Below are 21,483 nucleotides of genomic sequence, written 5' to 3'. Positions count from 1 at the left end.
GGGATGCTGTCCATGTATGGACAGGTACATCAGGTGCTCCCTCTAGGAGCAGAATCCTCGGCCGGGGCGTCGGCAATACTCTGGCCCGGGGATTCTGCTTCTAGATAGAGCCCCTCATGTCCCTGTCCATATATGGACATTGATGTCAGGGGCTCCTCTAGGAGCGGAATCCCCGTCCAGAGTTTCAGCAACTACCAACAGGTGGCTGTGTGGCATATCTACAGGGGGTGTGTGTGGCGCTATCTACAGGGGGCTGTGTGGCACTATCTACATAGGGCACTGTGGTATTATCTACAGAAGGAACTGTTGTGTTAACTACAGAGGGCACTGCAGCATTATCCACGGGGGGTGTCGCACTATCAACAGAGGGCACTGCGGCATTATCTACAGAGAGCACTGCAGCATTATCCGGGGGGGGGGGGGGGGGGAGTTGTGTTGCACTATCTACAGAGGGCTTCAGTGGCATTATCTACAGGGGTTGTGTGACACTATCTTCAGAGGGCACTGGGGCATTATCTATAAATGAAATTCATCCATTTTTAGAACGGACAGTAAAAAAAACTGATTTTAATAAGCCATCAAAAACAGAAACACAGACACAGAACAGATGCAAAACGGCTGTCAAAAATGACACCCAGACCATGTCGTCTTAATAGAAACAACAGCAATCCCGACGTGGTGTGGGGTGGGTAGGAGGTGGGTGGGATTGGGTAGCTGTAAACTCGCTAAAACCTAGCTCCTCCCTGATGTTAGTGCTAGTGTTTGGCACCTTTGCAGGTTGCATACACAGCTCTGCTGCCTCTCTCATGATAACGAAACAAAGCTGATCAGAGAGGTTTTTACCCCTTTGTTTTAGTGATTGGTGAGAGTATCAGCTACTGGACCCCAACAAAAAAACTTCTGACATGCCAGTATCATGTCAGAAGTTTTGTGAAATGACAAGTACACAACATGTATCTAATCTATCATGTATCCAATCTATGACAGACTATGTACCACTCCGATAAAATTGGCACATTTTCAGACCCTAGACTTCCTTTTTGGTGGACCATTGTTGTAAAAACTGATATTTAAAACGGATGGTAAAAACTGATGACAACTGATGGTTGTGTAGTAAAAAATTATGAAACGCCTGATGGCAACTGATACAATTTGCATCAGTTTTTGCATCAGTTGTAATCACTTGAGAGACAAAAAACTGATGCTAATTCAACTGATATATGTGAACGCACCCTTAGGGTATGTGTACACACAAAATCAAAAATATCTGAAAATACAGAGCTGTTTTCAAGCGAAAACAGCTCCTGATTTTCAGACTTTTTTTTAGCAACTCGCGTTTTTCGCTGCGTTTTTTTACGGCCGTTCTTTAAGCTGTTTTTCTATGGAGTCAATGAAAAGCGGCTCCAAAAACGGCTCAAGAAGTGACATGCAGTTCTTTTCCGCGGGCGTTCTTTTTTTACGCGGCCGTTTTTCAAAATGGCCGCGTAAAAATAACGGCCCGTTGGAACAGAACGCCGTTTTTCCCATTGAAATCAACGGCCAGATGTTTGGAGGCGTTCTGCCTTTGATTTTTCAGATGTTTTTCGGTCGTTTACGGCCCAAAAAACAGCCGAAAATAAGCCGTGTTTTGGCAAATACATTTATTGTTCAAAAATATACCTTGTTTTGACATGTGGATTACTATGCACCCTTGTCCTCGTCTGTGTATTGTGATTATCGCCAATAGATACGGTCAACGCCACTTAGTGACCGATGACCCACAGGGATGGCTAACGGCCGCACAGAATGGCATTGCAGGCCACGAGTGGCCCCTGCGCTGCAGATTAGAGTTCGAAAATGTTCATAGGAGCACACATACCTGCATTTTTGATAGTTTTATATTTATTCTAGCAATAGCATCCCATTCCATTAAAAGATCAACAGAATAGCTTTGACAAATATAAATGGCACCATGCTTGATGTCACAATTATGTATAACGTTTAGAAAAACAAGGAAAGGTCAAGACAAGATCATTTTAAACAACCGTTTCTTGATTTTTACTAAAGACAAATACAAATTGAATGGGATAGGGCCCCTTTAAGATCTCCTTACAGCCCCATGCACACAACCGCAGTTTTCATCCGTAATTATGGAATCTGTAATTACGGAGGAAATTGCGGACACATTCAATTGTGTAGGCCACTGACACCTTTTCGTATATTTACGAATGTGTGTCTGGGCTGTAGAAATGATCCGCAAAATATAGAACTTGTCCTATTCTTGTCCGCAATTGCGGCACGGACTCGGCCATAGAAGTTCATGGGCACTTCCGCAATCAGATCCGTATTTGCGAACAGTAAAAACCCTTACGGGCGTGTGCGTGAGGCCATACTTCATGTAAAATATAATCATTAAAGACATAAACCATTCAGGGATAAATGACATAGGTATGAGGATGCATAATTCTTCTTCATTTATAAAGCTAGCTCTGTTGGGTTTTAGATTTGAGCTCAGAGCTTCTTTTCACAAATCCCATAAGCATTTTCATAATTACAAGGAACATCATTCCACTCTCCAAAACTCCACAAGTGGGCGCAATCTTCATTTTCTTCATAATTATTTGGCTCCCCTTTCTTCCAATGCCTGAAAAGAAGATGATCATTTTTTAAGTTATTACTGAGCAAACTTATACCGGTCACCTATGTAGCAATGCCTCTAGCGGAGAAAACATCTTTAACACATTTATCCAATTGAGTGTGCAATGATTTTTTATTCAGATACATATGGAATCCTACAGAAGAAATCTCTCTATGCCTCTTTATAAACTCGGAGGCATACGGTGGTTTAGTTGAGCCCCATGCACCTGTATGGATGCCCAATTATGTCTATGTACAACACATACATGTTGGGGAGAATATGATGCCCCATGAAGGCACCATAAGGCCATACAAGGTACGTGCACCCGATTTGCCAAGTGCATAAATTCTATTAGTGCAGCGTACCAGAAGATTCCTGTTGACATTTCAGAAACCCTACAGACCATGTTCATTTTAGATATCAATTGAGATGAAATTGGACAAACACCTGAATGTCACACTCTTGATCCTCACCAGTTACAGCCATCCGGAATACCAGATGAAAAATATTTTAGCAATTACAAGATAATAGCAAATTTGAGGGACTCTTTTTTTCCTTCCAGAGTAGAATTTCCCTGTAAATAAGATGGCAGAATACAAAAATCACTGATGTATTTGGAAAAATATACGGTTCCCTTGGGTAATAACCCTTTATTGGCTTATTCAACTTTATCAGTAGTTGCTATGTCCATGGAAAACTTACTGGTAAGATGTTTGATAATCTGTTCCATCGACCCATATCCAGGTGCCTTCATCATCCATATCGTGGAGTCCAATCCAATAACGTTTGGCTGAAGAAGCATCAGAATAAGAAGTAAGGAAAACCTAAAAAAGAGAGAGCAGCTAGGAACAAAGTAAACACCAGGTCCAGACAATAAGCATGTAAGGCTAGCCATGCTATTCACACCATTTAGTAAAACCAGTAAAAACTTCAAGTCCAAGTTTCCGTTGCAAGAGTTTTCAGAGTTCTCTTTTTACAGGATCCCCTTGTTTGGAATAACATAGTCTACTACGGTATTCCATGCCTCAAAAAAAAAAATTACACTCTTTTGGCTTCTGTTCGGCTAATGGAGCCCTATGGTTACGTTTAGCCTAAACGCCGAGAGCTTTCCTGGCGTACATGCTAAACATACATCACAAACCAGGCCTATGACCCATCACTAGCAATTTGTGCTTGGAAAATGACTGCTGATCCCTTTCACTGTACAGTGAAGTTGTAGATATCTAGTTCTTAAGTGGGTGCAGGGGTATCTGGAGAGACTTTTTCAATGACCCCTACTTCTCTGTTGTCTCCCACAATTGTTTATTTTTATATCGATTAATAGTGGGGCTTCCATAAACAAACTTTATTTGGTACTCAACATACTTCTCAGAAAGAAAAACTTCTAGAAATCAGACATAAGTGAGCTCTATAAGTAAAGATTCACATATTCAATCCTTCACCTATAACAAAAAAACATGCAAATTTAGGTCCTGACAGAACGGATGAATGTGGTGTAAATGAATGCATGCTGGCTGTATACTGTATGCAGTTCGAGCTGTAAAAATGAATACAGTAAGTTCTGTCAATGGATAAGACGACCCTTTATGGTTTCACATGCAGTGAGGCATTGCTATGGGAATGCTAGGGGAGGTGAGTATGGGTGTTTCTGGGTCTGATTTTCTGCTAAGTTTTTCTCAGCAAATCTGACCTGTGTGAACATACCCTTAGAATTCTACAGAGCACTCCCATTTTGTACCATTATCTCACCTGCTCCCGGTTACTGGTGATTACCGCTAGGTCCGCCCCTTTTTTGAGACAGGAATTCCTGATTTTAGACCACTCCGCTTTAAATACAGTAAGGGAGTAGCAACTGTCATCAAATTGCTTCCATCCGGCCTCACAAGTCTTCTCTGAAACAAAGATAAAATAAGATTGACATGCCGGAGGATATTGTGTTCTCATTGTGGTTAGTGGAATTTTGTTCAACCACTGGCACTGCCTGAGACAACCCTATTAGGGCATCTAATGGTACCACTCCATTAGCCAGAATAGAGAGCCACGTTAAAAACCAGACCTTATTTTAAAGGACGTGGCATGTCTATATATCACACACAAAGCCCATTGATTTTAATGCAGCAGGTAATGCTGATAACAATGGATAAGCTTGTGGTAAGCTTATTGGTAGTCGAATCCACACATAATAAGGGCAAACTACATGCTTTATTAATGTCTAAATGAATGGGATATAGACACTATGGTATCTGCCATCAGCACCATGCCTGCTTGGAGAATATATCTAGATCATTTGATGTAAAACATTTCAATGGCTGACTCCTTGCAATATTTTGTAAAGGACTAATTTAGTTTCTTCTATATCCTGCAGGTGCGTGACTAGGTGCGTGTTTCTAAGGCCCCATTCACATCACGCTATTGCCCTACGTCTATATTGTACTTCAGGAAAGCTCACGACGTACACAATAAACATTTTCATAGGGCTCCATTATCCTGACGGAGACCAAAAGAGTGTCCTTTTAGCCTCCGTCGGTTGCTATATGTCAATATACTTTTTTTTTTTTTGAAGGATGGAATAACGTCATGAGTTTCCTATCACTGGAGTATCCAGCAGAGCATCAACAAGCGCTCTGCCCGTGGACTCCAGCACTCCTGACTTCCTTGTTCCTGGACAGTGATGTCAAGAGGAGTGCTGGAGTTCCATGGCAGAGCTATAGCTGATGCTCTGCTCGGGGACTACAGAGCTAAGGAAGCTCCTGACTTCACTGTCCATATATGGACAGTGATGTCAAGAGCTTCCACAGCACAGAAGTCCCTGGGCAGAGCTCTAGTAGATGCTCTGCCACGGGACTCCGACCCTGAAAAAGCTACTGACCTCACTGTCCATATATGGAAAGTAAAGTCAGGAGTTACCTATCGCTTGAATCCCCAAGCAGAGCATCAGCTAGCGCTCTGCCCGGGGACTTCCGCACTGCTCCTGACATCATATATGGACTGTGACTTCAGGAGTACTCCCAGGACCGCTCCCCGGGCGAAGAATCCCACTGTATGCTATACAGTGGGATACATTTGGGGCTTTCATCGGAGATATGCATCGGGGGGTCTTCTTGGAGTATACCTCCGACGGAACGCATAAACTTAATGTGAACGGGGATTATGTTATGCAAAAGCATACCTCCAAACCGTCCCAAATGTGTAAGGCTTTTGCAAATATGCAAAGATGAGACTTAAAACTGTCCATGGCATTCAAATGTTGGGAGTTATGCAAAAATGTCTGTACTAGAAACATGTCATCTTAATATTTGGATCATAGGAATCGGGACACAATATCTGAGGATCAACAGGTAATCTTTGTGACAGACACTCTTTAAAGAGTGTTTTAGGATCAAAGTGTGTACCTCCTTGAAAGCCTAACTAGTGATAATCAGTGCGGTTCCTCATAGATGGTATTCCAGTTTCTACAAATAAAGCGTTTTCATTGTTTAATAAAAAGTTCTGCATACTTTATGATTCCTCAACGATTTCAAGATCTCTGCTTGCTAAAGTTCAATGGGTGCATTCATTGTTAACTTCCAGAAGTTGAAAAGAGTCTTGAAACACGATTCGAGTTATCAGCCAAACCAAGGACATCCATCTGTAGACATCCTTGTTTCTGAGTTTTTGTTCCACATCAGTACAGAGTAGGGTGTCTCAGGTTTGGCTAACAACCAGAGTCATGTGGATTGGATTGTCTTACAGGGTAGAATCCTATAGGTGGCACTGGAGAGACATTTTTTTGCTTCTGGAGTGGAGCTATTTTGTATATTTTTCCCAGTGAGCAATGCCTTAAATTCTCCCAACTTACTGGATCTCCGATTCAGTACCTTTTGTGACACTGCTTTTTTGACCCAGAAATTGGTATTTATAAATTTCAAATTAAAAATGTCCCCTGATGTAATTTCGCTTGTTGACTTACTCTTTACTGATGTATGTAGCTGGTCCATAGATGAAGAAAGGTTATTAACTGCAGTGAATAAAAAAAATATGCATCAAATAATATGTGACATAAAGAGTGCCTTGTAGTGTCTTAGGCTGGGTTCACACGACCTATTTTCAGGCGTAAACGAGGCGTATTATGCCTCGTTTTACGTCTGAAAATACGGCTACAATACGTCGGCAAACATCTGCCCATTCATTTGAATGGGTTTGCCGACGTACTGTGTAAAATACAGCCTCGTCAAAAGAAGTGCAGGACACTTATATACATTATATGCAGGACACTTATATACATTATATGCAGGACACTTATATACATTATATGCAGGACACTTATATACATTATATGCAGGACACTTATATACATTATATGCAGGACACTTATATACATTATATGCAGGACACTTCTTTCAGACGTAATTTGAGCCGTTCTTCATTGAACTCAATGAAGAGCAGCTCTAAATTTACGCCTGTCAGAGAAGCCTCGCAAAATGCGAGGAGGAGCAATTACGTGTGAAACGAGGCAGCTGTTTTCTCTTGAAAACAGTCTGTCTTTTCACACGTAAATGCCTGCTATCGTGTGCACATACCCTTAAGCAGATCTGTCTATAGTGCGCTGTTTGGCTAACAGGAGTGCTGAGAAAATAGAATAACTCTTAGTTATGAGTCCGCAGTATTCATGAGGGGAGCGCTCCCCCCACCTCTCCCCGGTGACCGTCAGGTGTATATGAACGTATACACAGTAGCCTGTCAATCACCGTCCTGAAGGGCAGAGAAAGACGGGGGAGCACTTCCCTCATGAATACAGCGGAATGTTCGCCAAATGTTGTGCCGCTTTGACTACTAGCACGGACCTGTAGCTGTAATAAGCGTCCTTTACATAGGATAGCATATTCAGTTGACAGATTCACTTAAAGAGGCTCTGTCACCACATTATAAGTGGCCTATCTTCTACATAATGTGATCGGCGCTGTAATGTAGATTACAGCAGTGTTTTTTATTTAGAAAAATTATCAATTTTGACAGAGTTATGAACTATTTTAGATTTCTGCTAATGACTTTCTTAATGCCCAACCGGAGCGTTTTTTAGCTTTTAACCAAGTGGGCGTTGTAAAGACAAGTGTATGACGCTGACCAATCAGTGACCAATCAGCGTCATACACTTCTCTCCATTCATGTACTTAGCACATACTGATCTTGCATTGTTCACGATGTGCTGTCACTTACTCACACATTAACGTTACTGAAGTGTCTTGAGAGTGAATAGACATCGCTTCCAGCCAGGACGCGATGTCTATTCACAATCCCGACACTTCGGTAACGTTTGTGTGGGACTTAATGACAGCATGCGTGATCTCGCGAGATCACGCTGTAAATGACAACGTGCGCTCGCGAGATCACGCTTAACGTTAATGTGTGAGTAAGTGACAGCACATATGCTTAGTACCTGAATGGAGAGAAGTGTATGACGCTGATTGGTCAGTGTCATACACTTCTTTACAACGCTCACTTGGTCAAAAGCTAAAAAACGCCCAGTTGGGCATTAAGAAAGTAATTAGCATAAATCTAAAATAGGTCATAACTTGGTCAAAATTGATTGTATTTCTAAATAAAAACCACCGTTATCTACATTACAGCGCCCATCACATTATGTAGAAGATGGAGCACTTATAATGTGGTGACAGAGTCTCTTTAAACATTACTTAATAAGTCCCCAGGTGCGGTGTAGCTATAGATTATACAGAAATTGCAGTTAAATCCCGACCCATGTGTCTAAGGAGGGGACAAAGGCTTCACTACCACATAAAAAAACAGCAGTAATGTACCTTTATAGTACATGCTATATAATAACAATCATAGTCATAATCATATCACCTTACCTTTTTCCCTGAAGTCATTCATCTCTTTTAAAGTGACCAATTGATTACTGGGAACATTGGCTGCAAGAATCAAAGAGTAATTCAGTACAAGGTTAAGGTAGAGTATGCACACACCAGTTTTTTTAAGGTAGGGATTCACAACTTTATTACCATAGGGAACGTCTTAAATGTCCAATCTTAGGGAACCACAACTCCTATTCTCACCTCAAAGATACTTGATGTAGATCCGGGTAAATCATTAGTTAATCTATAGTACGGAGCAGTAGGGACTCCTATGCAATTGTATGGACCAAGAGCACACCTACCATACCATGCAACTGTATGGGAAGCTTGAAGAGAAAAGGCCCATCCCTGATTGGTCCCATCCCCTTTGCTACTGGGTGGCAAAAAATGGGTGTCTCCAATCCAGAACAACTGAAATATTAGAGAACAAGGGGGTGGGAAATGGCCTAAAGATGCCCACACACATTAGATGCAAGTCGGCCGAACCCACTGACCATCTAATGTTTATGTAGCTGTCCCGACCCGAATCCATGTTTGATTTTAACATGCCCAATCCCTTGTTTTCACAGAAGATAAGCTACCACCAGTGGCTTAGTCTCTTCTCCCCATTGAGAAGAAAAGCGTACATGTATATTGGGTAGTCGGGAGAAATAACAGTTGGCCAAACGAGCGTTCGGCACGCAGCTATCTCAGATGTAGGGCCGCCTTAAAAGTAATAGAATTGGTATGGTTGCATGGGAAGCAAACACCAGGTCCTTCTGTCCTGGCTGGTAAAACATAACACCATATTTTGTCTTTGCTATAGGGCCCACTCTGTTCTATTTACGTCATTGGTAGAGACATACATTATACATGCTGCACATGGACTACCGTGTGCTTGATGTCTGAGAGTATTTTTACACGTGAGGATAAGTTTGTAAAAACAAGTGCCGATTAATGTCGGAAAGACAGGAATTTATATGTAACACTAATCGTATGTTTTTTCAATAATTGTATTGCATTTGAGATCGCTTGGTTTTCCGGCCAACAATTCTACATCTAATATTTTGTAAGCTAATGACTAGCTGATGCCTGCTTACATGTACGTCAACCAAACGTTAATTTATGTTAATGTCATCATAAAAGATTCAATTAATGACAAATTAGCAATTCTTTCTCTGATTGTGCAATCACTGCACATGTTTACACATGCCAATGATTGTAAACCTTTACTCAATATTAAGATTTTTTTACACGATAATCACCCCTTCTAAAAGGCTCCAAAAGGGAACTTGTCAACAGCATTTCACCCATTGAACTCTGCTCACCCCTCGCTGGCTGTTGCTGTCAAAAGTTCATTGCCATTATCCTCTCTCCTAAAGTCCTCCTCCGACCATAAATAACGGTCTGCAAACATTTTGTGCCTTTTATGGTAATAATCTGGCAGTTTAATTTGTTCCTCTTCTTATGCCCACCGCCGAAAACTGGCCCGCCCAGAATGACGAAATCTCGTCTAAGACTTGCGCCGGTCATGTACATACTTGCCAACAGTCGCAAATTTGCCAAGACTATCCCGAATTTACAGACACAGTCCCGAAAAGTACTGTCCTGGGACGCATATACAATTGAATACTATGGCAGAGCAGAAAACTATCAGCTTCCTTCTCTGCCATTCACTCCTCCTTGAGCGCCGGAATCCCCGGCCAAAGCGCTGCCAATGCCCTGGCCGGGGATTCCGCTCATAGGCGGAGCCCCTGACTTCACTGTCCATATATGGGTAGTGATGTCAGGGGCAACTCCTGCAGCGGAATCCCCGACCAGAGCGAAGGCAATGCTCTGGCTGGTGATTCCCCTCAAATATGGAGCCACAGTGGCTCTATCAACAGGGAGGTGTGTGTGGCACCATCTACAGGGCGGCTGTGTGGAGCACCATCTACAAGGGGTACTGGGTGTGGCACTATCTATGCTGGTTTTTAAGCTACCAGTAGTGGTCAGCACATATCGCCTAACCCTAGTGATAAAGTGAGACATCACCTGTCTGTAAGGGCGGGTTCACACGTGGCGGAATTTCACTGAAATTCCGCTGCGGACACTCCGCAGCGTTAATCCGCAGCGGAGCCGTTTGTCCATTGACTTACACTTTAATTTAGCAGTGTTCGTTTAGACGAGGCGTAAAATTCCGCTGCGGAGCATAGGCTGCGGAGCGAAATTTGGTGTCCGCAGCATGCTCTGTCTGTTGCGGAGCAGTGGCGGACTGTTTGCGGACTCATGGCGGAATTTCTCCATTGACTTCAATGGAGAGTCAAAATACCGCAATGAAGTCCGCAGATCTTATGTGTGCTGCGGAGCGTATTGTTTTTACTACCATGACATTTCTTCATTCTGGCTGGACCTATGTATTTCTAGGTCTACAGCCAGACTGAGGAAGTCAATGGGGCTCCCGTAATGACGGGAGCGTTGCTAGGAGACGTCTGTAAATAGTCACTGTCCAGGGTGCTGAAAGAGTTACGCGATCGGCAGTAACTGTTTCTGCACCCGGGACAGTGACTACCGATCTCAATATACATGTATCTGTAAAAAAAAATATAAGTTCATACTTACCGAGAACTCCCTGCGTCTGTCTCCAGTCCGGCCTCCCAGGATGACGTTTCAGTCTAAGTGACGGCTGCAGCCAATCACAGGCCAAGCACAGGCTGCAGCGGTCACATGGACTGGAGCGTCATCCAGGGAGGTCGGGCTGGATGCTGAAAGAGGGACGCGTCACCAAGACAACGGGCGGTAAGTATGAATTTCTTTGACTTTCACTAGGGAAAGTGCTGTCCCTTCTCTCTATCCTGCACTGAATAGGGAGAAGGGAAGCACTTTTCCTGCAGTCCGCAGCGGCCAGTCCGCATCAATTTTCTGCACATTTTGTGCAGATCCGCAGCAGAATCTGCAACGCAGATTCTGTGCGGCATTGATGCGGACAGTTGCGGAGGAAATCCGCCACGTGTGGTCATGCCCTAAATAACCAGATAACCAGACAGAGATACCGGCCACCATAGTAGTTGTCAGCCAAACTAATGCAGAAATTTTTGTTTGTTTATTTGTATGCAGAAATTCTGGAGAGCAATACCCCACCCACCGGATAAGCCACACCTCCATAAGACACACCCACCAAATACGCCACACCCTAAGTGTCCCTGGAAAAAACAATTAAAATGTTGGCAACTGTGCATATATGGTCCAACACCCTTCCCTGCTTTGTCCAGGCCTCAAATCTAGTTGAATGCTCAAATATGGTGTCCCGTTGTTCGCACGCACCAGAACAGGACATCGATGCGCAAGTGCGGGATTACATGTGTGCTGGGGGTTTAACTCGGAAAGGCTTGAGGAATGAAGATATGACTCTTTTATGCTCATTAGCACATGGCGCGGGGACACTAAAAAACAAAATACTAAAGGTACAGAGCCTACTTAGAAGATAATCATTGGTTACATAAAAATTATTTTTCACCCACTTCCACCAGGTATTGCTGATTTAATAGGTGAAACTCTGGTGACAGGTTCCCTTTAAGGCTATGGTTTTTTAATAGATTTTTGCAAAGTTTACTTCACACTCACGGCTCAGTAGCCACATTAAAGGGTGGCTCCACTATTAACAATTTCTTCGTTTAAATCTTCACAAATTAATGAGTAACTACGTTGCTTTATTTATACTGATTTTTTCTTACCAACCTGTCTTTTTCCTCCATGTATATCTATGGCTCCTTTCAAAATTCTGCCGGTTGCCCTCAAGCAAAGACTATAGCTAATCTACACTTTACAGTCATGTGACCTAATAAACTCTGTGTATTTGTCATGAGTTTCCACAATGCACTGCTCTCTGGTAACAGATAACCATCCGAGTTAAGGGGGTTTTACACTGGCCGATTATCGGGCAGACGACCGTTCACAAAACGCTCATTGACGATAATTGCCCTGTGTAAACAGGGCAGCGATCAGCTGATGAACGAGCAAACGTTCAATCATCTGCTGATCATATAGTTTTAAAAAAGTAAAATATTATCGTTGTCGGCAGCACATCTCCCTGTGTAAACAGGGAGACGCGCTGCCAACATGATAATAATGTATGGGGACGAGAGATCGGAGTAACAACCACTCGTCCAAATCCATAGCTCCATGTCACAAGAGCAAACGAGCGCCGATCAACGATGTCTCGTTGATCGGCGTTCGCTGCACCGGCCGATGCTCGGCTGGTGCAAAAGGGCCTTTACTGTGGATGTAAACGGAAAATAAATTATCATTGAAGTTGGAATCAGTAGGCGAAAAATAAAGCAAAGCATTTATAAAATTACTCTTTATCCACTGTCATAAAGAACCCTGTAACTATCACAACATTTCTAAAGATGGTCAAACTTTTGCTATAGTCACCAGGTCACTTGTAACTTTCTTTCCCATAGAAAACAATTGAAGTAAAATTGTGACCAGGATTTTACCACAATTCTCATCTGACTTCATGTAGCGATGTTGTCAAAGCCTTAAAGGGAATGTGTTGCCAGAAAAACATGTTTTTTTTTTTAAAATTTAAACATTTAGTGTGTGGGTGATTAAACATTGTTCAAATTTTTTTTTTTTTTTTGCCACGAGCCAGGAAATATTATAAATTATTTCTAATTTATAATACTACCCATTTTTGGCCACTAGATGGGGCTGTTCCCAATTTGCAGCATTGCAACATTGGGTTAAAAGCCCTCGCTCTAGTGAGCTCTCAGCATCCACCCCTCCTTTATCCTGGCTAGTGCCGGGATAAACGAGGGGTTTGAAAGGTTTAACCTCCTACACTGTGTGTCGCCATTTTTTGAGGTAACCCACAGTGTAGTAGGTTTACATACAGTAGTAAACACACACAAACACTAACATACATTGAAATCTCTTACCTGCTCCTGCCGCCGCGGCTCCCTCCGGCCCGTCCGCTCCGTTTGCTGCCGCTGTTCCATGTGCACAAGTCCGGAAGCCGCGACCGGAAGTAGTAATATTACTGTCTGGCCGCGACTTCCGGTCCACAGGAAAATGGCGCCGGACGGCGCCAATTTCGAATAGGACTGTGTGGGAGCGGCGCATGCGCAGTTCCCACACAGACGCCGTACACGGCAGTCAATGGGACGGGAGCCGTTCGCAGTCCCTATGGGACTGTGGCTGCCGTATTCCATGTCTGTGTGTGTCGTTAATCGACACACACAGAAATGGAACAAAAAATGGCAGCCCCCATAGGGAAGAAAAAGTGTAAAAATAAGAAACAGTAAAACACAAACACACAAATGAATATAAACGTTTTTATTACAGCACTAACATCTTTAACATATAAAAAAATTATTTGCGATGACACTGTTCCTTGACACTGTGACACAATTTATTTGATCACAATTTTCATTAGGAATAAGCTAAATAATATTACCTGCAGAAAATGTAATAATAAAGAGTGCCAAGATGAGAACATACAATAGGACCAGAAGACCATAGGAAATCCATTCAGTTTTTTGTGTGTAAGAATAAAACCACCTTTTTCCTGTAATGGGAAGACAAAATCGTGTAATGAATTTACCAGGCTGGTATATTGTGACCTAAATTTATAGCCAGGTCAACTTTCCAGGAAATTTCAGTACATCCATAAATTTACTTACGCTGTGAGTGACTTGAAGTCAAGTTACAATATTAATTATTTCCAGGATCACCAGTGTAACTTGAAAATATTGTAACTTGAGACCATATAATATGAAAAACTAGTAAGTGGTTCTAAAGCCCCGAAACATATCAACCCAAAATGTCCAAAAATTAACTTCAAAGAAAAAATAGCAGATAAATAATACATATAAAGCAAGTCCTTACATAAAATAGGCAAGAAGATCTACTGGAAGATGTGGAACCACGTTGTATGTTAAGGACAGGACCTTCTTCAGGGTTCTATACAGTACACATTGTGAATAAATGAAGAAACCCTCACATAATGTCCAAAATAAGTATATTGTCCTGACATAGGTAGAAGCTGTGCAGTACATATTGTACAAGTAAAGTGCCATACTGTACATGTAGTACAGGTAGATAGCAGTACAGTACATGTAGTACAGGTAGAGTGCAGCACAGTACATGTAGTACAGGTAGAATGTATTACAGTAAATGTAGGTCAGGTGTTTTGCAGTAAAGTACATGTAGTAGAGGTAGAGAGCAGTACAGGACATGTAGTACAGGTAGAGAGCAGTACAGTACATGTAGTACAGGTAGAGAGCAGTACAGTACATGTAGTACAGGTAGAGTACAGCACAGGACATGTAGTACAGGTAGAGAGCAGTACAGTACACGTATTACAGGTAGAGAGCAGTATAGTACATGTAGTAGAGGTAGAGAGCAGTACAGTACACGTAGTACAGGTAGAGAGCAGTATAGTACATGTAGTACAGGTAGAGGGCAGCACAGTACATGTAGACAAGGTAGAGAGCAGTATAGTACATGTAGTACAGGTAGAGGGCAGCACATGACATGTAGTACAGGTAGAGAGCAGTACAGTACACGTAGTACAGGTAGAGAGCAGTATAGTACATGTAGTAGAGGTAGAGAGCAGTACAGTACACGTAGTACAGGTAGAGAGCAGTATAGTACATGTAGTACAGGTAGAGGGCAGCACAGTACATGTAGTACAGGTAGAGAGCAGTATAGTACATGTAGTACAGGTAGAGGGCAGCACAGTACATGTAGTACAGGTAGAGAGCAGTATAGTACATGTAGTAGAGGTAGAGAGCAGTACAGGACATGTAGTACAGGTAGAGAGCAGTATGGTACATGTAATACAGGTAGAGGGCAGTACAGTACATGTAGTACAGGTAGAGTGAAGTACAGTACATGTAGTACAGGTAGAGAGCAGTATAGTACATGTAGTACAGGTAGAGTACAGCATAGGACATGTAGTACAGGTAGAGAGCAGTACAGTACACGTAGTACAGGTAGAGAGCAGTATAGTACATGTAGTAGAGGTAGAGAGCAGTACAGTACACGTAGTACAGGTAGAGAGCAGTATAGTACATGTAGTACAGGTAGAGGGCAGCACAGTACATGTAGTACAGGTAGAGAGCAGTATAGTACATGTAGTACAGGTAGAGGGCAGCACAGTACATGTAGTACAGGTAGAGAGCAGTATAGTACATGTAGTAGAGGTAGAGAGCAAGACAGGACATGTAGTACAGGTAGAGAGCGGTACAGTACATGTAGTACAGGTAGAGGGCAGCACAGTACATATAGTACAGGTAGAGAGCAGTATAGTAAATGTAGTAGAGGTAGAGGGCAGCACATGACATGTAGTACAGGTAGAGAGCAGTATAGTACATGTAGTACAGGTAGAGAGCGGTACAGTACATGTAGTACAGGTAGACAAGTAGAGGGCAGCACAGTACATGTAGTACAGGTAGAGAGCAGTATAGTACATGTAGTAGAGGTAGAGAGCAGTACAGGACATGTAGTACAGGTAGAGAGCAGTATGGTACATGTAATACAGGTAGAGGGCAGTACAGTACATGTAGTACAGGTAGAGTGAAGTACAGTACATGTAGTACAGGTAGAGAGCAGTATAGTACATGTAGTACAGGTAGAGTACAGCATAGGACATGTAGTACAGGTAGAGAGCAGTACAGTACACGTAGTACAGGTAGAGAGCAGTATAGTACATGTAGTAGAGGTAGAGAGCAGTACAGTACACGTAGTACAGGTAGAGAGCAGTATAGTACATGTAGTACAGGTAGAGGGCAGCACAGTACATGTAGTACAGGTAGAGAGCAGTATAGTACATGTAGTACAGGTAGAGGGCAGCACAGTACATGTAGTACAGGTAGAGAGCAGTATAGTACATGTAGTAGAGGTAGAGAGCAAGACAGGACATGTAGTACAGGTAGAGAGCGGTACAGTACATGTAGTACAGGTAGAGGGCAGCACAGTACATATAGTACAGGTAGAGAGCAGTATAGTACATGTAGTAGAGGTAGAGATTAGTACAGGACATGTAATACAGGTAGAGAGCAGTACAGTACATGTAGTACAGGTAGAGTGAAGTACAGTACATGTAGTACAGGTAGAGTACAGCACAGGACATGTAGTACAGGTAGAGAGCAGTACAGTACACGTATTACAGGTAGAGAGCAGTATAGTACATGTAGTAGAGGTAGAGAGCAGTACAGTACACGTAGTACAGGTAGAGAGCAGTATAGTACATGTAGTACAGGTAGAGGGCAGCACAGTACATGTAGACAAGGTAGAGAGCAGTATAGTACATGTAGTACAGGTAGAGGGCAGCACATGACATGTAGTACAGGTAGAGAGCAGTATAGTACATGTAGTACAGGTAGAGAGCGGTACAGTACATGTAGTACAGGTAGACAAGTAGAGGGCAGCACAGTACATGTAGTACAGGTAGAGAGCAGTATAGTACATGTAGTAGAGGTAGAGAGCAGTACAGGACATGTAGTACAGGTAGAGAGCAGTATGGTACATGTAATACAGGTAGAGGGCAGTACAGTACATGTAGTACAGGTAGAGTGAAGTACAGTACATGTAGTACAGGTAGAGAGCAGTATAGTACATGTAGTACAGGTAGAGTACAGCATAGGACATGTAGTACAGGTAGAGAGCAGTACAGTACACGTAGTACAGGTAGAGAGCAGTATAGTACATGTAGTAGAGGTAGAGAGCAGTACAATACACGTAGTACAGGTAGAGAGCAGTATAGTACATGTAGTACAGGTAGAGGGCAGCACAGTACATGTAGTACAGGTAGAGAGCAGTATAGTACATGTAGTACAGGTAGAGGGCAGCACAGTACATGTAGTACAGGTAGAGAGCAGTATAGTACATGTAGTAGAGGTAGAGAGCAAGACAGGACATGTAGTACAGGTAGAGAGCGGTACAGTACATGTAGTACAGGTAGAGGGCAGCACAGTACATATAGTACAGGTAGAGAGCAGTATAGTACATGTAGTAGAGGTAGAGATTAGTACAGGACATGTAATACAGGTAGAGAGCAGTACAGTACATGTAGTACAGGTAGAGTGAAGTACAGTACATGTAGTACAGGTAGAGAGCAGTACAGTACATGGAATACAGGTAGAGAGCAGTACTATACATGTAGTACAGGTAGAGTACAGCACAGGACATGTAGTACAGGTAAAGAGCAGTACAGTACACGTAGTACAGGTAGAGAGTAGTATAGTACATGTAGTAGCGGTAGAGAGCAGTACAGTACACGTAGTACAGGTAGAGAGCAGTATAGTACATGTAGTACAGGTAGAGGGCAGCACAGTACATGTAGTACAGGTAGAGAGCAGTATAGTACATGTAGTACAGGTAGAGGGCAGCACAGTACATGTAGTACAGGTAGAGAGCAGTATAGTACATGTAGTAGAGGTAGAGAGCAGTACAGGACATGTAGTACAGGTAGAGAGCGGTACAGTACATGTAGTACAGGTATAGGGCAGCACAGTACATGTAGTACAGGTAGAGAGCAGTATAGTACATGTAGTAGAGGTAGAGAGCAGTACAGTACACGTAGTACAGGTAGAGAGCAGTATAGTACATGTAGTACAGGTAGAGGGCAGCACAGTACATGTAGTACAGGTAGAGAGCAGTATAGTACATGTAGTACAGGTAGAGGGCAGCACAGTACATGTAGTACAGGTAGAGAGCAGTATAGTACATGTAGTAGAGGTAGAGAGCAAGACAGGACATGTAGTACAGGTAGAGAGCGGTACAGTACATGTAGTACAGGTAGAGGGCAGCACAGTACATGTAGTACAGGTAGAGAGCGGTACAGTACATGTAGTACAGGTAGAGGGCAGCACAGTACATGTAGTACAGGTAGAGAGCAGTATAGTACATGTAGTAGAGGTAGAGATTAGTACAGGACATGTAATACAGGTAGAGAGCAGTACAGTACATGTAGTACAGGTAGAGTGAAGTACAGTACATGTAGTACAGGTAGAGAGCAGTACAGTACATGTAATACAGGTAGAGAGCAGTACTATACATGTAGTACAGGTAGAGTACAGCACAGGACATGTAGTACAGGTAGAGAGCAGTACAGTACACGTAGTATAGGTAGAGAGTAGTATAGTACATGTAGTAGCGGTAGAGAGCAGTACAGTACACGTAGTACAGGCAGAGAGCAGTATAGTACATGTAGTACAGGTAGAGGGCAGCACAGTACATGTAGTACAGGTAGAGAGCAGTATAGTACATGTAGTACAGGTAGAGAGCAGTACAGTACATGGAATACAGGTAGAGAGCAGTACTATACATGTAGTACAGGTAGAGTACAGCACAGGACATGTAGTACAGGTAAAGAGCAGTACAGTACACGTAGTACAGGTAGAGAGTAGTATAGTACATGTAGTAGCGGTAGAGAGCAGTACAGTACACGTAGTACAGGTAGAGAGCAGTATAGTACATGTAGTACAGGTAGAGAGCAGTACAGTACATGGAATACAGGTAGAGAGCAGTACTATACATGTAGTACAGGTAGAGTACAGCACAGGACATGTAGTACAGGTAAAGAGCAGTACAGTACACGTAGTACAGGTAGAGAGTAGTATAGTACATGTAGTAGCGGTAGAGAGCAGTACAGTACACGTAGTACAGGTAGAGAGCAGTATAGTACATGTAGTACAGGTAGAGGGCAGCACAGTACATGTAGTACAGGTAGAGAGCAGTATAGTACATGTAGTACAGGTAGAGGGCAGCACAGTACATGTAGTACAGGTAGAGAGCAGTATAGTACATGTAGTAGAGGTAGAGAGCAGTACAGGACATGTAGTACAGGTAGAGAGCGGTACAGTACATGTAGTACAGGTATAGGGCAGCACAGTACATGTAGTACAGGTAGAGAGCAGTATAGTACATGTAGTAGAGGTAGAGAGCAGTACAGTACACGTAGTACAGGTAGAGAGCAGTATAGTACATGTAGTACAGGTAGAGGGCAGCACAGTACATGTAGTACAGGTAGAGAGCAGTATAGTACATGTAGTACAGGTAGAGGGCAGCACAGTACATGTAGTACAGGTAGAGAGCAGTATAGTACATGTAGTAGAGGTAGAGAGCAAGACAGGACATGTAGTACAGGTAGAGAGCGGTACAGTACATGTAGTACAGGTAGAGGGCAGCACAGTACATGTAGTACAGGTAGAGAGCGGTACAGTACATGTAGTACAGGTAGAGGGCAGCACAGTACATGTAGTACAGGTAGAGAGCAGTATAGTACATGTAGTAGAGGTAGAGATTAGTACAGGACATGTAATACAGGTAGAGAGCAGTACAGTACATGTAGTACAGGTAGAGTGAAGTACAGTACATGTAGTACAGGTAGAGAGCAGTACAGTACATGTAATACAGGTAGAGAGCAGTACTATACATGTAGTACAGGTAGAGTACAGCACAGGACATGTAGTACAGGTAGAGAGCAGTACAGTACACGTAGTATAGGTAGAGAGTAGTATAGTACATGTAGTAGCGGTAGAGAGCAGTACAGTACACGTAGTACAGGCAGAGAGCAGTATAGTACATGTAGTACAGGTAGAGGGCAGCACAGTACATGTAGTACAGGTAGAGAGCAGTATAGTACATGTAGTACAGGTAGAGGGCAGCACAGTACATGTAGTACAGGTAGAGAGCAGTATAGTACATGTAGTAGAGGTAGAGAGCAGTACAGGACATGTAGTACAGGTAGAGAGCGGTACAGTACATGTAGTACAGGTATAGGGCAGCACAGTACATGTAGTACAGGTAGAGAGCAGTATAGTACATGTAGTAGAGGTAGAGAGCAGTACAGGACATGTAGTACAGGTAGAGAGCAGTATAGTACATGTAGTACAGGTAGAGGGCAGCACAGTACATGTAGTACAGGTAGAGAGCAGTATAGTACATGTAGTAGAGGTAGAGAGCAGTACAGGACATGTAGTACAGGTAGAGAGCAGTATAGAACATGTAATATAGGTAGAGAGCAGTACAGTACATGTAGTACAGGTAGAGTGAAGTACAGTACATGTAGTACAGGTAGAGAGCAGTATTGTACATGTAGTACAGGTAGAGTACAGCACAGGACGTGTAGTACAGGTTAAGACTTTATTGATTCCGTAAAAAAAACAGTAACCTTATGTAACGTAGACAAACGGAAACCATTAGCAACGGAAATCAATGGTAATGCTAACGGAAAGCTATTATTTCCGTTTTGTTTTCATTCGAGGGTTCCCCTGACAGAAAGGTCTGACGGAACCCACGTATGTATCCCCAACGGAGATGTGAACGAAGCCTAAAATATGGCATTGGAGTTTTCAAAGACAGTAAAATAAAGATGGGTTCTTTAAATATTTTTACAATTATCTGCTACAGTATTTGTAGTCTACCTTTTATCGATTGCTGCTTACTTACAGTTGTCAGTCACTCAACATAAAAAAGCAATAATATAAACCATTTAAATGTATAAAATAATAAAAAATAGAGTTTAAATGAATGTTACCTGAATGGGTCTCATCATCATCCTCATCAATTCTCTCATGTTCGATGCTGCTGCCTGAGTCCATATTCAGGGAAGCAATGATGACTATAATCTAATGTTTTTTTGCTTAGATTTGCTGAATCAGGGAGGAAATGCTTGGGATAAAAAACATGTTTGTCCCATATCTGCAGCCAATGGTTGAAGTGAACTCGTGAAATGTCCAGTAACTGTATCATACTTGTTTTTGTAGAATTGTTAGGAGGTGCTCCGCATAAGTGAACTTTGACTGTAATACGCACCACGTACAAGAAATGCCATTGAACCAGCCTCAATTAAGCAATTGGACGGTTGTGTTATACCATGTTCTAACGTGTTTTCTGTTGCAGGTGTTGTGCCTTTAATACGTTGTAATGTTTGTGTTGTTTTAGGTGGGCAGAGATGGCTGGCTAAGTCTGTGGTCAGGTGTGCGGACGCATTATCAGTGTGCCACACGGGTTCCGTACAAGGGTGGAGCAAGAAAGCACTTCAGC

The 21,483-nt window shown here is 42.6% G+C and overlaps 1 protein-coding gene across 1 annotated transcript; it reads right to left on the bottom strand.

The window, feature by feature from the left end:
- Nucleotides 1–1,861: 1,861 nt before the first annotated feature.
- Nucleotides 1,862–21,053, bottom strand: LOC142748352 (hepatic lectin-like). Its single transcript, XM_075855438.1, has 7 exons — nt 20,975–21,053; nt 13,886–13,996; nt 8,467–8,526; nt 6,567–6,614; nt 4,367–4,509; nt 3,320–3,441; nt 1,862–2,623 (listed from the first exon to the last, which is right to left on the bottom strand). Exons 1-7 carry the CDS (start codon nt 21,036–21,038, stop codon nt 2,491–2,493), a joined length of 681 nt encoding a protein of 226 aa, XP_075711553.1. The 5' UTR covers nt 21,039–21,053; the 3' UTR covers nt 1,862–2,490.
- Between the last annotated feature and the right edge of the window lie 430 nt (nt 21,054–21,483).

This window comes from Rhinoderma darwinii, chromosome 3, assembly GCF_050947455.1.
Source record: "Rhinoderma darwinii isolate aRhiDar2 chromosome 3, aRhiDar2.hap1, whole genome shotgun sequence".
NCBI classification, from domain to species: Eukaryota; Metazoa; Chordata; class Amphibia; order Anura; family Rhinodermatidae; genus Rhinoderma; species Rhinoderma darwinii.
The sequence above is the reverse complement of the archived record's forward strand: the minus strand, read 5'-3'. Positions and strand labels throughout refer to the sequence as shown.

Bases quoted from the DNA above. Each gene is read 5' to 3' on its own strand.
- LOC142748352 (XM_075855438.1), bottom strand. From the start codon at position 21,038: ATGGACTCAGGCAGCAGCATCGAACATGAGAGAATTGATGAGGATGAT. The intron at 13,997-20,974 runs GTAACATTCATT...TTCCCATTACAG, and splicing joins TGATGATGAGACCCATTCAG to GAAAAAGGTGGTTTTATTCT. The intron at 6,615-8,466 runs GTAAGGTGATAT...TATTCACTGCAG, and splicing joins GAATGACTTCAGGGAAAAAG to TTAATAACCTTTCTTCATCT.